Consider the following 19,110-nt stretch of genomic DNA (forward strand, 5'->3'; position numbering starts at 1 on the left):
AGTCACACTGGCTTTCTGCTTGCTCCATGTACCTGCCACTAGTCCTCTGGCCTTGCACTCTCTTTGCCAGGATGCTCTCCTCCCAACTTCTCAAGCCTCGACTATAGGGTACCTTCTCAAAGAGGTCTTCCTGAACCTTGAAAATAACTACCTCCCACACATGCAATCCCTCTATTCTGCTTTATTTCTCTTTATACCCAAAATTCATTTTTCCCTTTCCTTCTAGAACACAAGCTCCACTGGATCTGGGACTTTATCTTTTACACTACTGTAACAATGCAAGATACATTATAGGCTCAAATAAATATTCATTGAAAGGATATGTGATTTATTTCTCCATCCCCAAATTTCTGAAAGGCAACTATATTCTATTGATCATTTAAAAATTATGAGACAATTATTAAAAAAAATATTTATGGTAATGACAAGAGAAAAACATATAAAACAATGTATGAAATATATCTTCAACTTTCATGATAAAATAAATGTAATGTTAGAGAGAACCTAAGAGAAATTTGTAAGTATTTTCTTTTAATGACAAAATTTTTACAAATGAGGAAGTAGTTCTCATTGCTCAAAATCTTAATTTTTACTAGCACGTCCAGTGTTATTTCTAAAAGAATGTAATTATTGATATAATTGTTTTTTCTTTTAATACATAGAGAGAAAGGAAATTTAAAGAATATGTATATATGTATTACACACACACACACACACACACACTCATGTGTGTGTGGGTATCTCCATCCCATTTCAGAATCACACCTTAACCATCCAGTGATGAATCCTGTTCACTAGCTATGGTTTCTGGGCACCCGAGTCATCTGCCCTAAGTGGATTGATTGGTTTGGATGAGTGAGAATTGAAATTACATTAAACTGAGGCTAATGAGTAGGAAAAACATAGAAGAGGAAGGACAAGGAAATAAACTGACCTTTTTTCTTAAAACTACATCATCAAAGTTTTTCTGGTTAAAACAGAACATCACGAGTATTTAATAGTGTGAAAATTCTCCATACACATCTTGAACTCTATAGCAAAATACCTACAATTCTCAGGGAAAAAAGACATACCAGCTCTTCTCATTAGCACACATTTCTTCACACTCTCATTCTATTCTCATTTCTACTAGCCACCTCACTAATAGTTCCATGGCTCAAAATGTACCTTTGTACCTTTCAAAAAATGTTTTCAAATGTCATCTTTCCCAGATAGATGTATGGGCACCCAGTCTAATTCAGATACCCTCCTCCATACCCCCAGAGAACTCTGAATGCTTTATCCCAGACATTACTATCCTGACTATAACTGCTAGTTTTGAAATATGGATTTCCTGAAGGAGTTAAGAATATAAATTGCTTGAAACCAAGAGAGTATCTGACATGCAAGGGTCACTCAGTGAATTTGTTGAATAATAAATGAGAGAAAGAGTCTAAATATCCCAGGAGTTAACTTATAAAAGGCAAATAAAGGAAGCTGAAAACTAGAAATAATATTTTAATATGTTCTCTACCCATATTAGGCTAAATAGTGACATTTGAGATTTGAATCTAAATTGGTAAAACAGTCAAAGAGTGGTAATAAGCAGAAATGTCATCAATCAATGAGAATCAAGAACATACCTTCTTTTTTTTTAGAATATTTATTGTGGCCCACAAAAATAAGGCTGTCTTTCGGTATTAACATGATGTAATTTGCTATTGAGTCCAGTTAAATGTAGCCTTTATGTATAACTTTGCAAAATCACTATGTCAATAGTGACAAAACATCAAAATCCACATAAAAGATCCCATTTTTCATTTCAGAAGGCATTAATCTATTATTTTCTCATTCGCCTTTCTACTGAATGGGTAAGTAACTTCAAATTGTTTTCACAGTCACAATGAAAATTAAAATAAAGTACTCTGAAACTTCAGTATAAATTGCCAAATTTAATCTAAAAGCATTCACACACCAGTTTTAGGACTTCTGACAAATATACAACAACTTAACTTGTGTTTTTAAGTGCTAATGAGAGGGAGGATTTTTAATGCTGTGCTCACCTGGTTTCCCCCAAGTCCATGACAGGTATACAAAATTAATGGCTTGCCTCCTTGGTTATTTTCTCCAACATCCAGACATAAAGGCTGACCAAAACTTTTAATCTAAAGGAAAAAATTCAAGTTACAAACATTTAAAAAAATCTCTGTGGTTGATATATTTCTTCAGTCAATTTTAAGAAGTAGTGTAAATAATGATGCAAAAATCTCAAAAGCAATAAACCAGAAAGTATTTCAGCAATTTTCCCTGAACCACATAAATGCTGGTGGCAAGGAGTATACCAAGTAAAAAGGAACAGGAAAATACTCACATATCCAGATATAACAGGATTAAGGTCTGGCACATACACTTCTGGATAAATATTGTTCAGATACCATGTAAAATTTTTACATTGAAGGCGGTGCTTTATTTCAAATCTTTTTGAGAGATCACCGAATGATTTCTGGAGAAAAATGAAAAGTGAAGGGAAAACTTAACCAAAACAGCACTGATAAAGTACTTTAAATGCTACTATTTGTATTTATCTTTAGGTCTTTAAAAAAAAATTTCTGAGATAATGCGGGATGAAATTTAACTGCATTCAACAGTCGTTCAGGCAACAAGGGTGCCTGCTTGCTCATTTCTGGCTTCAAAGAAAATTAAGTACCACTGTGGTGCTGACATAGTGCTATTTTATTCTTTCTTTGTGCCACAAACCTCCCGCATGGGACAAAGATCTCTAGCAAAATGCTATGAACAAAGAAATGGCAGTGGGAACATTCAAAATTGATCCCAATTTTATATCTAAAAATGATCTGTAAAGCAAAGTGTGAAAAAGCAGGTATAGAGAAACAGTGCCAACACATAATGTAATCTATAGCTCTTCTCTAGTGAAGATCACAAAAAAGCAACACAGTTGGGAATAATTTTTTCTAGGTTTATGGGTGTTGTATACTCCTAACAATATTCCCTAATAATAACTTAGTGATTACAATGTATTGGTAAGAAAAAAAAAAAAGGCAAGTTTTTAATAAATTGCATTTTATTTTCCTTTATTTTAAGGAATTAAGCAAACAGTTTTTAAAAAAGCATTATTAATCTGAAAATGTATTTAGTTTACAGGCAAAACTTTTCAAAAAATTATGTTATATTTGGTACCTAAATATATGAAGAGGTAAATACTCAAGCTTATGAGTTCAATTATGAAAAACATTTTCTCTGCCAACATCAAAGTCTTGAACCCAGGTTCAAGCTTTGGGCTAGCCTATATATTTTGCAATACAGATCTAGTTGCCCTGTGGTAACAACAAGGGCTTGCTGGCTGACTCACTCCTTTATGGGTAACAAGAGAGAGCATAAGCTGTATTTAGTGCCCACCTGCCGGCATAGCCAAGTACCCTTACGCAGTATACAATCCACTCAATTTGTCTTGGTGACCTTGAGTAAAAAGACTTTGTATCCTACTGACATGTTACATGAAGACACTGGAGACCAAAGAAAAGGTGAAAAGAGGTAACCAGACCTTCACGATAGTCGGCCTGTCGATGCCCTTTAAAACCAATGTTCCCATTCCTCTCCACAAACTAGCGCTGTTTCGTATAAAGAGTTGGGTGCCATTCACTGAAGCATGTTCTTCAACTGTCTAGTTCATTTACCATGTCCAGTATTAAAACTATTGGAACTCAGTTCTCATGTATTAGGCATTACCATTTTGCAGAGTTTGTATCTATCACAGATCAATAACAACAATAAGACTATATACTTGTTAGCACTTATTTCTTTATTTCACAGCTAATCTGGGAGACAAGCAAGTATTTCCTCTCTCTCAAGACAGGAAAGAAGAAGAGAAGAGACTTGATTGAACACACACTCCATGTCTAACCAACCTCTCAACCACCTTATGAAGTACCATCCCCAATTTATAGTTTCAAAGAGTCTTTGCCAAATTAGCCCCTCTAGTGAGTAATGGACCCAGAACTGGAAAGAGAGAGAAAGAGGGAGGGAGAGAGGAAGAAGGAAAGAAAATAGGGAGGCAGGGAGAAAGGAAGGAAGGGAAGCCTTGATACTTCTGTCTCATTTTCCTACTGCATTCTGACAGTTTCTCGATCTCCAGTTCAAAAAGCCACTTTGTACCTTGATTTAGGTGCTAATCACATTAACTAAGACCTAAGTTAAAAACAGTTCCACTTAACCTTATTTTCTTTGAGAAAAATACTGAACCAAGATAGTTACAAAAACTAAATGTCTTCCATATTAAAAAGGATCACAAAGTAGAATGCCTAAATTTTTTAAAAGCAGTTTTCCCAATTTTTCTTAAAAAAAAAAAGAACAAAAAAACTGGCATCAATAAGTTATATATTTTAAGTTAAAAAAAACTCAGCTTCAAAAATAGTTTTTAAAATGCTTCGTACTTGAGTTGACTCAAATAAGTAAAAGAACATGTGAACTTGAAGTGGATTTTTACTGTAATTTAATTACTTAGCTCTAACTTACTTGTTTAACAATTTTTGCCGCATCTGTGTTTCTTCTATAAAATATTTCCTTGTAATCATCCATCCATACTTCTGCAAGGCGAACTTGGTTGCGAGCAATCACCTGAGTGCCTTTTGGAAAGCTATGAGGGCTTTTGCTGCGAAAAACATGTCCAACAACAGAGCAAGGCATAATCTCCAACTGCCCACCACATTGCCATACCTGATAATTAATGATATTTGTTTAAATTTACAGAATTTTAGGAAAATCAAAGTGTTTCTCTTAAGTTCTCTTTTAAGATATTAATAAAAGCAAAATATAGAAAAGAGATTTATCACAACTTCACAGTCTCTGTCCTCTGCCAGCTCAACTTAAGTTCTTACATATGAAGAATAATTTCATTAAATGGTATAAACACCAAAGTCAACGAAAGCATGTTTTCAGAGCTTTAACATACTATTGTTTTCAGATCTTTCATAAATATGAATCCCCAAATTTTTTTGCAAAAAATTTTGCAAGCTCTCTAAGATACACAGAAGACCAAAGGCTCTTCTGCATTTGACTTCTACTTTCTTATACAACTTATATGGCTACATCACTTGAACAACAGAGTCTCTCTTCTATGGCATGAACTAGCAATCTTGGAGTAAGTGCACCCACATTTTATTTACCCCTTGCATATTCAATTGTTTAGTCAAGGAAACAATTCCAAATAGTCATTAATACCTATTAAACTGGTAAAATAGTTGGTCATTATAAAAAGGTCACACCTATTTAGAGAGTCAAAAAATACTTTCTCGCATTAACTCTAAATAAAATGCAAATCATTAAATCAATACCTACTCACTTAAATATCTTGACGATTGGTTCTGCCATAAATAATCACTAAGCAAAAATGTTTAATAGTATGTGCTAGTAGTAGGGCAAGTGATCATATTCTCTCTCCCTTTTTTTTTTTTTCTTCTTTTTAACAAATGAGAAAACTCAGTAATACGTTCAATTCAACAAACTATGCTTGAGATCTAACATGTGTTAGGGTTGGGAATACTGAAATGAATAAAACAAGACCCCTGCCCTTAAGCAGCTCGAACTTGGCTAAATCGTCACTGCCATTATGTGATGGAGCCAGAGCCAAAACTTAAATCTTCCAACTTCTAGTTCAGTTATTTTTCCACTACATTCCAGCCAAAGGGATGAAAAATGAATGACAAAGTCACTGCAGAAAACGAATTCATGAAATCAAATAAGTACATATGGAGACCATCCGAAGCCTTTGTTTTGTTTCTCATATTAACTTTTAATATGTATAGGGGGAAAAAAACTCACTTAATCCAGAGAGTTAAGTTCAATGTCCTTTCAAATTATACAGAAATGTTTTTCCATTCTGACTCCCTTGATAATCAACTTATTTCCTGAAGCACTAGATTTAATTATATTTATCTTGGCTAGAATTCAGTAGCTACAAGTGCATTAATTGGTGCTGTTGCCTGGACATAGGCGTTTAACTGATTCCTCTTATTAAATTGGCAGCATCGAATAAATATGTTACATTAAAAAATAAATCCTGATTTTAAAATTTCTAGCAGTTAAATTTTAGAAAGCACAAAAATTAAAGACTGCACATATCCATGGCCATTTGTATTAGCCAATTAGAATAAAATATACATTTCATTGTTTCATATATACATTGTATTTATGAACTTACTCTGAAAGACATTTCTATATTTTCACCTCCCCAGATTTCCATTTCATCATCGTAAGTTCCAATATATTCAAAATATTCCTTTGATATGGAAAAAAGGCCTCCTGCAAAAGTGGGTGTCCTGAAAAATAATCCATTTTCAAACTTTGTTATTAAAACTAAATAAGAAAAAATAACATATTTAAAGAGCAATTATCAAATTCACAAACATATTAAAGAGAGATCACAATTTCAAAGCTTTTATACAGATTAATAAAAACTCAAAATGCTATATCTTCAAAATCGAGTTTCCAACAGAGTAAAATTATTAAGTGTCTTCTAACCAAGCTTAAAGATTCTTAAGTAATAATTGTGAAGAAGACATAAGAACTCATCCAATTCTACTTCTTAGTAACATCATGGGTAAGTACATAAATAAATTACTTCTCTATTCCCTATATAGAGAATGTTTGTGTTCTTTGTTAGTGTAAATTACCTTGGAGGCAATTACTTTAAAAAGCAAAGCCTGCATACATATTCAAATAATTAAACTATATATATAAGACTTTGAGAGTAATCGTCTTACTTAATTGGGTAGGTTTCATCTTTCCTTCTTTGCCTCTCATGATCAGGAAGTGATTCCCAGCCAAATGAAAGGCTCCAGTCAAAATTTCCGCGGTTATGGTTATTTCCATAAGGAGAAGGTTTGTTGAATTCAAACGTATTCATATCTATGGATGCAATATCTGGACTGACAACGGCAGTGTAGTTTTCAGCTATTCTGGCCAATAAAGGTTCTAACCAACCATAGAAACACTCACCTGGAAGGAACACAATTTTCATTAATTCAGTGAAAACACTGAGGGTTTTTTCCTTTTGTTTTTTGGAAGCGGGTTTACAGAGAAATGAGAATAAAAAGGTCATCTGTATTTTGAATATTTATATAAGGGAGATTTCTTAAAGGTTTCTTGTGATGAGATAAAAGCAGGGTTAAAAAGTAAAGCAAGATTCAGCATAGTCAGGAAATTTTCTCTTCTTTTAGAAAGGAAGAAAAATGATATTAGTCTATTTAAGTTTCAGATGATGTATTTCTCTTTATAATGGGCCATGAACCAAAGATAACTTTTTGTTGACCCATACCACCTAGCCCCGAAAGTGTTCTGCTTTACTTAAACTTGTCTACCTGAATAAGGGTAGCAATCAAAATCTTCATTTGTCTGACTGGATCTTAGGAGAAAATAAGTCAAAGAGTCAGGATATTCCGATTTTAGCAGTAGGTGAAGGACCATTCAAACCTGCCCCAGCCCTAATGGAAAGTGGGACAAAGAAATGCCATGAAAGATCTGGGCCTTAGTCATAGGCCAACCTGTCTCACATAACATAAAGTGTTCGGGAGATGCTGGTGTGTGCACTCCTACTCAGGGTTCCCCATCAAGCAGAGTTTGGCAGTCAGGACCAGAAAGATCAAATACATTTGCCTTAAGGGGAAGAATGCCAGTCTGACATTATTGTAATGAATATTGTAATGAATTGTAATGAATACTGGAGAATGGACCATTTCCTTTTAAAATCACTTCTCTTGGATTGCCTGTAGATCTCTCTTCATTTTTCAAGTGACTGGTATTAAGAGAATACTGGGATTTGTTAGCTCTAAAGAGTCTTGGACAAATCCAAAAGCCCTTCTGTGACAATTAACATATGGTGGAAACCATTTGCTGGGTCACACATAACCAAGGGCTGGCCAATTCAAAACTAAACACTCATAAATAAAGTAAAACTCACTATACTTAGAGCTAAAGGGATTAAGTGACATTTTAGTAATACCTAACGTATACATTAAACACTGACTCTAAAAATACCTTCCGAATACTTTATTTAAAACCATTGACACTGAAAAATAATATTAAAAAAAAAAAAAGAAAAACTCAGCAGCAACAAAAACAAGCAAAAACTGACGATGTTTATGGGAGAGATATCAGAAGTTGGGAGGCAGAACCCCTAACTTGGTACAAGAAGGTGTGTATGAATCTTGCAAAAAACAAAACAAAACAAAAAACAAACTAAACACAACTTAAAAGTGTCAGTATAGGGACAAATTATAATGATATGGTTGACAACATTTAAACAAATAAAACTTTCACTCGTTTAAAGTGTAGGAATCAAGAATAATAAGAAAAAAATTGGTTTTTATTGATAGAATGAGCATCTAAAAAAATTCCAGGCAAGGATGACTCACTGGGGAAGCTGGTCACTGGAAGACATTAAAGTTGAGTCTTAATCTTAAAGATAGTTAAGAAATCCACATATATGAAAGGAAGTTCCTATATAGAGCTGCTTGGACTACAATCACCAGTTTTAAAATGTGAAAGAAAATGCAATTAGGCATTTTAAAAAAAAGGCTTTCTTACCTTTTAAATTAGAGGGGAGAAGGAAAAATGTTACAACTATGTCTATACATATATACTTACAGTGAGCATCTAAAAATGTGAGCGTTTCAGCTGTTGCTACTGTTGCTCCTAGCAACCGCGCAGTGATCAGACCTTTTCTCTCTCTTTGTCTGACTATTTTTACTATAGAGAATTGTTTTATATATTCCTCTAGTTTATCATGTAAATACTCTGTAAGAAAAAAATCAGGATTAATTCTTAAGTTCATTTTCATATATGACATATGAAAGCTAATAATGAAACTACAGGGCAATTATAGCTCCACTTTCACAATCTTAACAGTTATACACAGTCCTCCAGTAAGAGCAAAATTATATCTTTAACTCTTTATTGAAAAAAAAGCTATTTATATGCAAATCTTAACTTTTGAACTATTATAACATATAACGTATAGCACATACTCATCTTGTGCATGCCATATTAATAAATATAACGAACTTGGGGGAGAATGAGAGACTTCAAATGGAGTGGACCCCAAGAGTTAAAGAAGATTCATTTCGAGGTCTGAGAAAATTAACTAAGGGAGTAAAAAAAACTAAATTTGGCCAAAAAATATTTGACACTATAAAACTGGTATTTAATTTGGAAATTGAAAAAAAAGATGCTAAGTATCAAAAGGATTCTCTATTACTCAGGCAGTGGTCAAAATAATTTTAGATCAAAATGTTGAGAAAAAAGTGAGCATGAAAGTCCAGGGCTGCAGCAGAAACTTTTCGAAAGCTTTGGAGTATCCTGAGACAGAATTTTTTCCCAGTAAAAATATGAAAAAAGAAAGAAGCATATAAATGAGGGATGAAGCTGAAAACAGGCAAATTTTTAGTAAAAAGTATAATTTAAAATATTCAATATTACAATTTGGGTGAGATGCATTATAAACAAGAGTTAAGACGGTAAGTAAAAGAAAACACATTAATCAAATCAGTCAAGTGTTCATATTCTTAAACAATTTCTTAAGCCTACTTTTTTCATTGTTAAATTTTTATTTCTTGTTAAGTATATAATACAGTTCTTCCAGTAGGCCTCTTGGGCCTATGGCATAGCCTTAAAAATATTTGGTGATATTGAGAACATAAATAAATGTCCTAGGGTAGATATTTGCTTCTGCCAGATTTCAGAAGCAAATGCAGATGGCTTTATCTGTGATTATATATGTTTTTTCGATTTTTCAGTGGTGCAGATAAGAGAATTGCTTATTCAAAACTTAAACATTCATAAAAGAAGTGAGAGTACAGTAACACCTCTTGTGGAAAACAAATCTAAACACTGTTGTCTCAGAGTAATAGATTAACATTTTTAACATCTTCTAGGTACCTCAAAATTAATTCTCTGAAAGACAAGCAGGATTGTAATTTGTCTTGAAAATGTAATTATGGATATTTCAGCTTTAATCATAGACTTGTAGAATAGAAACTTATAAAATGAAAACAAAGGTCTTAATGGAGATTTTTTTAAAAAATAGAGTCACGACAGATTTCGTCAATAAATTATCCCATTGTTTGAATTTAGGAATTTTTTTTTTTTTTTTTTTACCCACACCTTCCGAACTTCCTATAGATTCTTATCTGCCTCCTAAATTTAGTCTCTATCCACACCCCAATTTTTGTGAGGTTAAGAGCACAAAGCTGTGACCTCCTGGGTTCAATTTATAGCACCACTAATTTCGGGCAAGTTATTTCACTTTTTTGTAACTCAGTTCCTTTATCCATAAGAAGGGGATGATAGGGTTTACCCTCATAGGGGCATTGTTGGAAGGATAAAATGAGAGATTACTACACAACTAAAGCATTTAAGACAGTACCTAGCACAAGGCCTATGCTCTGAAAATGTTGGGGGTTTTTTTGTTGTTGTTGTTGTTATCGTTGTTGTTGTTTTTGCTACTGTTGATATTTCACTATCTCTTCATTGCTTGATTATTCACATATTTATGCTGCTTTTCCCTAAGCCAGTTGAAATCAGGGATTATGGTTTCTACTTCACAAGCTCCTCACAGCAACCTGGGACACATTTTCCACTGTGAGTATCCATTAGACAGACAGCTCTTTAACTGATTCAATAAGACATGTTACACTAGTATGCAAAGATAGCCCTCACCAAGAAAGCTGGTACAAATCTAGTTAATTACTATAAAGAATTATAAAAATATTCAGATCCTTTGATCAAGCAGTCCTACTTCTAACTTATCCAAATTTATAATTAAAAAGAAAGAAAATAACATAAGCTCAAGGATATTCATTGCAGTGTAATGTATAGTATTAGTATGAGAATAAAAGTAAATGGTTAAGTAAAGTACATCTAGTCCATAATTATCATTAAAAACAAAGTTTTGAAGGTAAAAGAAATGGGGTAATTACAATATTATGTGAAAATGTCAGATTTCAAAACTGGATTTCTGACATGGATAGAATTAAACATTTTATATTTATTTAGACAGTGATTAAAAAGTAAAGATTAAAATAATAGAAACAGGGGGATTATGAATGTATATTACTCCTCATTCTGATTTCCTTTAATTCTATTAATTTCATTTGTGAATTGAAATAATAGAAGCTTCCTTCAACTGAAGGCTTACTAGAAGTAGTTTTACCATACCCTTATTGCCTCACTATTTCAAAAATCAAACAAAATAAAAATCATCTGAGAAGAAAGTTCAAGAAACCAAAGAGAAAAAGATTTCTAAGGTTTTTTAAAGGTAAAACATATGAGAAATAAGCAGAACTTAATCAGATGTCACTTAAAACTCCATAGACTGCAGTTCAAATAGAAAGAAGAAATTCAGAACAGGTCAAGCAGCAAATAAATTCGTTGATTACAATTGAGTGGCCTGAGTAAGAGGATTAGAGATCTGTATTCAGTATGTAACTTTATGTAGGGGATTTGAATTTTAAAATTTCCCCATTTGGTGAGTATGTTTCACATCCAGGTCAAAAATCTCTGGTGATAAGCAACATTATTCCAGCTAGATGTTAATTTAACTTGAGAACATAACCTCAAATCACTCAGGATATTTTATTTGGAAGCCACAGGAATGTTTAGAATTGTTTGGAGAAATAATTAAATAAAATAGATTAATAATTTTATGCTTTACTCACTTATTATTCTTTCTGAAGTCTGGATACATCTTATAATTGATAACATGTCACTTAATTTCTCCTGGTACATAAAGTAGTGGTTTATTTTACAATAAGTGTTGCTTTAGATTTGATGAAAGAGTATTAACCCAATTTTACAGATATGTAAACAGCTCATTAATGCTGGAACTGAAATCTGACCTTAAGGAATCTGGCTTCAAACTTGAGATTATTCAGGAACAAATAGTAATCATTAAAATAATCTACATCTGTTTGGTATCCAAAATGTTCTTAATGTTTGAAAATTTAGCAAATTAGATTGTCAGGTTAGCTTTGTGATTCCAATTTAAAATGTGTAATTTAGTAACTATTGACTTGCAATTTTAAGTGGCAATGCATTAAAGAATTTGACTAACTTAGCAAACAATATTGGAAAATTTATAAGAGCCGAAATAAAAGGATGTGGTGACTCATTAGTGATTTTTAACTACTCATTTATATTGGTTAATTATGTATTATTTAAATTAACTCAGCTTCAAAACAATCCTAGGCATTATGTACTATTTATGTATTGCTTCAATTCTAAGCTGTATAATTGGATATGTCTCATAATCAATGGCATCTTAGTTTAATTGGCTGTGAGGGTTTTATATTTTAGTAGTATATAAACTAATGACCCATTGTACAATAAATTTGATGAAATATAGCATTTTCCTCATTTTATAGGTAAAGAAACTGAAGCATAGGGGAGTTAAATAACTTGCCCAAGTTACATAGCTGTTTAGGACCAGAGCTGGGATTCAAACCAAGGTAGCCTGACTCAAGGCTCAAGTCTGTGCTCTTAACCACTATGTCTTACAATAAAAGTCTTACACTGAGGACTACATTATGAAAATGCTGTTTCATACATTTCTGAGCAGTAAAATATTTGAATATGGACACCATTGGATTCTGCTTTCATACACTATATGTACGATCCAAGCTATTATTGTCAAGCTCTGAGATGACATACAGAGAGTACAATATAACCAAATAGACTTTGGACAATACTATATGGATTTACTTGGGAAACAATCTAATTTGAATGTGCTTTCTTACCATCTACACTAGCATCATCCACCAAAATGATTTCCTTCAGCAGTATGGCAGGTGAAGAATAAAGCACACTGTGGACAGTTCTAAGCAGTGTGGACCACGCTTCATTATGAAAAACTATTATGACACTGGTGGTAGGCAGGGGAGGACAGCGCTTAAATTTTTGTTCAATACATCTAGAAAAAGTCAAAGAAGTAGAATAAGAATTATAAATTTTATTACTTTATTTCACAAATATGTCATTACTAAAATTATCATTTAACTTTCATCACTATAGACATGATACTGAATAGTTTTTTACTATGTAAGATGATCTTAATGCTATGTAACTGTTAAGTAGGTCAAAACAAATTTTTTTTTTTTTACAAGCAGGCCACTCACCCAGAGACCATGTTCACTGATATGGATTACATGTCAAAAAAGGATTAAAACATGCTATTGTAAACTTTCTCAATAATATAACTTGAAATACAAATAACATATGAAATAAGGAAAATAACCTACAAGTGAGACAACCTGTAAAAATGGCAAATATTTATAATTTCTCAAATAAAAACCAAGTTTTTCTCCTTCCTTGTAGACATCATTTTTCTTATGTGCAATTTTAAAAACTGCAGTTTTAGTAAATGAATATTCATTGTTATATAATATTACATTAGATATTTTCCTAAGTATGTAATAGTTTCCAACTTTATTTAATCAATTTACTTAATCTGTATTCAAACCAAAAGGGAAAAAAATGGCTTAACAATAAAACTTATTTTCTTATGATGTTCATCATTCAACAAAACTTAAGTTCCTATGATATGCCATATGTCATGCTATGTTAAAGATTTTGCTCCAATAATCCAACCTATTGTTTAATTAGATGAGACCTAGCATTTTAAATACTTTTTTAAAAACCCTGTACTTTGAAAGTTAAAATAAAAGTCCTAATTCCTTGTTAAAAATCTTGTGTTCCTGTTGCTGCATGAAATATTGATAGGCACAAGGAGACTATAAGTAGTTTTCGACTGATTAGTGGTACTACTCATTAGCTATAAACACTAGTTAAATGAATCAAGTGATCTTGATTCATTTTTATAACAATCTCTTCCTCAATGAAAATAATCTTCATATGAAATGCTGGGGTAGGGGTGGACCTGTATAGCCTCCAGCCTTTGAGACTAGAGTTGATTACCTTCCCCTAGCCTACTAGGTGGGGGTGGGGATCAAATCTAATAACATATGAGAGAGGGCTTCAAAACATTGCAAAACCAAACAGAGTGAACCTGAAACATAAAACATGCGCGGTCTATGGTAAAGATAAATAAATAAAATAACTGTATCTTTAAGTTCACTTAAAAAATATAAATAGTTGTACAATTTTGGACAACAGACAACAAAATTCTCCCATACAGTCAAAAGGCACTATAAATACAGTGTATGAACAATCAAACAGTGCTGCTCTAACCCAAAGATAAGGAAGTAAATCTTCACTCATGGAGATAAGAGCCTAGAACCCTTCAGTTGCTCAGCCAGGGTCAATGGCAAAACCAGAGCCTCTGATGTGGTACTTGATTAAGAGCTGAGACTGCCACCCCAAAAAGTATATAACTACAAACTCCCATTAATTACTTTTATAGCCAGACTTCAATACAAATGTGTTTCAGATTCTTTGCCGAGAGGAGGTCTTTAGGGTGGAATATCTGTTATTATAAAACAGGAATTAGATTGGGAATAAAGTATGGAGAGGGTATTGGCACAATTGAGTAGGAAAACGAGAGGATGGTTCTGTGTGAAAGTGATTTTGCTCTCTAGTATCTTCATGATTTCCAATTGTAATATACATTCACAGTAAGAAGCAAATAATCATATTTATCCTCGCTGGTAGATGAAAGCCAATGATTTATTTTAAACTGAATTTGGGATAAATAACCAATTAAAAATACTGTCCAAATACAAACTAAAATTCATTTGTGCTCTTGATTATAATTACAGAAACAAATCACTAAATATAAGCTTGAATTTTTAAGACATAAAGGTTTATAAACCAACATAAACTATAAGTAAAATTTATGAAAGACTCCATATTATAGGATTTTCTTTTTTAAGAAAAAGGAAACCTTTTGAATTGTTGTCTTATAAGCATGTTGGGGAGGGAGTTTCAAGATTATAAACAAATTTATTCTACATGAGACTAATATAATATTAACCAAGAATTACAAAAAGGTTTTGAAATTTTAAAGTATAAAACTTCACAAAAATTCACTCTGATAAAATGTGATTTTAACCTTGGAACTCTTTCTGTCAGTTTAAGCTAGGATTTATTTACTTAACTGATAATTACGAATATTAGGCAAAAATGTCATGTTATGTCATTAATACAAATGGTAATAAAATTTCACACTATGATTTTGTAAACCTCATTTATTTTTAAACAATTAGCAGGTTAAACTTATGCTTTAAAAACTGTTCCATATGTCATTTAAAGTAGTGCAATTAAAATAACTTGCCAAAGTGACTGCATATTCCCAGTTAAACCATTTGAAAAATTTGGCATATAGAACTGTGCTTAATCAGTCACATGATCATGTGGCTTTGGGAGAAACTGGATCTATATTTCTAATGAGTATGGAAACGATTAGCAATTCTTCAGAACATGTGTTCCTTCTAATAGAGGTCAAATTTAAAGTAAGTAAGTATTATGTCTTCACCAATTCTTCAGATAGGTATCCATGCCTATCCAAAAAAAAAGGTTCTTTATGTGCTTGATTATTTTTCACTTAATGGTTAACGTTATTGAATATTATTGTAGCTTCTCGTTGCTATGTTGAGGGGGGGAAAAGCTTATCTTCAGTTGACATTGATTGTCATGTCAAAGAATAAAAGTCATGTTTCTTGATTTGTGATGTGAATTGCTTTTCAGTCAAGACCTCTTCCCAAATCAATAAAGTGCAATATGGCATTTTAACATACTATCATAAAAAAAGAATTGTGCCCTGTTATAAGAGCCAGAATATTTTATAGATATTATGTCTTTACATTTTCATTTAAAAATTGATGAGCAACTTAACTTTGAATCACACAGGTTAGAATAGAGCAAGAGAAATCTAATCTACACAACTTCAAAATTGAGGGTCTCACTCACTGTTGGAGCGGGTATTTATGATCATCAGATCATAAACCTTTTCTTCAGGTTCACTTGTCCAAATATAATTTTATTATAACCAAAAGGCAAACTATGTAGCCACTATTTGTTTACACTTTGTCTATCTTACACTTTCAACAAATCTACAGATGGTTTGAAAGTGCTAAAAATTCATTTTAGCCATTTCAGTTCAAATTGAGCATTTGGACGCTACCTCAATGATAACAAAATGGTTAACTAAGAACAAACAGCACAGTAGAATCAAGGGGGAAATATTAATCAAAATACTGTATACTAGAAATAAACATGTAAATAAAGTAACAATAAAAAGCAATGTTGGTCTGTCAAAAGCTAAAGAGAGACAACTGTATAATATGAGAACATATTCAACAAACCTCTAGAAAAAGCATCATAGTTGAATTATTAATTATAACAGTATTGTCCCTTAAAAGAAAGGTTACAAAACACAGGACATTCTGAAATGTAATTATAGCACAGAGTAACCACAAAGTCTGTAACTTAATTCACAAAATACTGTTATCTAACAGATCCAAAATCTCGGCACATTTTTTAAACATTGCTATTTTATAGTAATACACAGAGGGATGGAAACAACTCCTCCACCTCTCAGATTCCCCATAAAAACTGCCCCATATTTCCACCTAATAGATGAGAAAATGAAAGTATTTCAGAATAAAGAATTTCCTTGTGGTTCTATAGGGGTCAGATCTAGAATTCAGTTTTCTAATTTCTAAGATAATAACTTTCCACATCTGCAATGCCTCACCCAGACTAGATATGGATATCTAGCCCCAATAATCATAAGCAAAAAAAAAAATAATAATAATAATTAAAACAGATTAAATGGTACTTGCTGATTTTTTTTTCACCTCAGAGTGCTAAAGAACAAGCAGTTTCCTTAGCTAATGGCCCTCCCCTGCAAACCTTGGTGAGAAACAGTAGACAATGAATATCCTTCAACATACTCAGGAGGTCGAGTGTCTGGTCCAAGATCTCGGTGTAAAGAAATCCTGTCACTTGCAAAAGCGTTAAAACAGTGTTTTGCTTCTCCACGTTCTTTTTCCTTCTGCTCTTCAGTACTTAAATTGGTTGTTTTGAATGCTTTACCAGAAGCACCAGGTGCATTAGAATCCTGAGGTGGGCGGTCAAGAACAGGTTTCAATTCTGCTGCTGTGTAATATCCTTGCAAACAGGGTCTCTCCCCAGCATCAATGTTTTGCCTGACGGGTGCTCCTATTTGCATTTTTGGCATTGCATCTTTCAGATTGTTTACAGCTTCTAGCATTAAATCAAACATCTTGTTTTTGTTTTTCATGTTCCTTTCCATCCTTGATTCCTCTTTGGAATATTGAACACTTACTTCTCGTTGCATTAAAATCAAAAATATTATAAAGAAAAAAATTACTGTAGCAAGCTTCCAGAGCTTTTTATGATAATGTCTTTTAAGATGTAATTTTACTAGTCGCTTTAGGTGAGCCATTCTGACATTAAAAGCTTGTCACTTGACAAACAACAGTTATAGTTTCTTCTTTTACTTATATTTTTTATCATAGATTAGCTGGCAAGAAGCTTTCATTAAATGGTAATATACCTATAAACAGAGATGATAGATGGCATTAGTAGCTATTCATTCCATCAGCATGGTTCAATTCATTCATTCAACCAACAATTGAACATGAACTACAAACAACATACTCTTACAAACGAGAATACAAAGATATCTTGCCCTCAAGAAAATTACACTTTCGGAAGAACACAATTGCTATAATTAACTACAATCTATTGGGGCTATAAGATATTAGGAATTTCTCTCCAGTAAAAAAGACATGGTTAACTGGCTAATAGCTATTATATAATATGCATAAAATTATTTTTATAAATATATTTTGAGTCTAAAAAACAGGTATCTTAATAATCGAGGAGCCAAAAAAACTTCATTAGACTGATTACAAAGAATGAGGAAATCCATAAGAAGGCAAAGGTATACTGACCGGTACTATCAGCCACATATCCAAAATATTGCCTTTTATTTCATGAAACTGTACTGTAACTAAACCAATTAAGATTAAAAAACAGTGTCACCAACAAGTAAACTGGCATTCTCCCAGATTTACTCACCTGACAGTACTTGTGAATTCTGACAGAACCAGTAAAGACTAGAAAATTAAGAGCATCTAATGTATTATTATCAAATAGTCATTTTCAAATACAAAAATATACCACACAGACACAAAATCTAAAGCAAAAAGAAAATGGCATTAAGCTTTACTTATAGTGTCTCTACAAAGGTAATAGAGATCATTGAGTTATAAAAGCAGTATTTGGCCTGATAAAATACTGCTTGCAGTTGATCCTAAGAACAGAGAGACGTGTTTACTAAACCCTAATAAAAGCCACCAGGAGCAAAAGAAAGAAGGAAGAAAGAGGACACAGATGACAGCCTGAATCACAGTGAAGGTTGATTTTCTTCATAATGCCTTCAAAATGTAATGCGAAAGAGGTTTTACTACACAATTACATACCATGCACCATTATAATCATTCAAGTACTTTGTGGGGGTAAAGGAGAAGGCCTGTCCTTCCTAAAAGCCTGTCTTTCCTAAATGCTAACCATATTTTAAGGGAAATGTCACGTATAGAAGTGAAAAATAACTTCGACACTTTATTCAGTTTCTCTTTCAAAGTTATCACTAAATTTAAAATAAGGAAATCAAGTTCTAAGGTGGAGTCTCTGGCCTTTAGCAAGAAATTTTAAAACGAATATACAAAAATGGCAAAAATACTTAATTCTATGTACTATTTCTAATTCCATATACTATTTTTTTCGGTATGGGGTGGATGCTTTGGCTCCAGAAGATACCTCAATTGTGATGTACATTGCCCATAAAAATGAGATTACAATATTTCTAAGCTTTGGTTGCTTTAAGAGACTCACGTAGGATTAAAATGACCTATTAAGCTTTTAACATTGCTTCAAGACATAGTATAAGGAGTCTGGGAATCCCACAATTGTTTCTTATGTGTCAACTATTTTCGCTAAGCTGTGGCTATAAAATTAAAGATACCTCTTACCTTCAGGGAGCAGAGACTAGTACGTAATATGGCACGTCAACAGGCAACCACAAAGCAGCGTAGTGTGTGTTATGACAGGAGACTATGAAAGCAACATGGAGGGTAA

General features: G+C 32.7%; 1 protein-coding gene across 1 annotated transcript in view; it reads right to left on the minus strand.

The window, feature by feature from the left end:
- GALNT3 (polypeptide N-acetylgalactosaminyltransferase 3) overlaps positions 1–17,538 on the minus strand; it is a 21,272-nt gene extending 3,734 nt beyond the window's left edge. The window contains exons 1-8 of the mRNA XM_006921148.3: positions 16,899–17,538; positions 12,786–12,958; positions 8,641–8,790; positions 6,759–6,993; positions 6,197–6,314; positions 4,513–4,713; positions 2,351–2,482; positions 2,043–2,144 (exon numbers count right to left, since the gene is read on the minus strand). Coding sequence (XP_006921210.1) covers positions 2,043–2,144; positions 2,351–2,482; positions 4,513–4,713; positions 6,197–6,314; positions 6,759–6,993; positions 8,641–8,790; positions 12,786–12,958; positions 16,899–17,413 — 1,626 coding nt within the window. The 5' untranslated portion in view covers positions 17,414–17,538. The remainder of the gene's footprint in view (positions 1–2,042; positions 2,145–2,350; positions 2,483–4,512; positions 4,714–6,196; positions 6,315–6,758; positions 6,994–8,640; positions 8,791–12,785; positions 12,959–16,898) is intronic.
- Positions 17,539–19,110: the final 1,572 nt, after the last annotated feature.

Source organism: Pteropus alecto, unplaced genomic scaffold (genome assembly GCF_000325575.1).
Source record: "Pteropus alecto unplaced genomic scaffold, ASM32557v1 scaffold3, whole genome shotgun sequence".
NCBI classification, from domain to species: domain Eukaryota; kingdom Metazoa; phylum Chordata; class Mammalia; order Chiroptera; family Pteropodidae; genus Pteropus; species Pteropus alecto.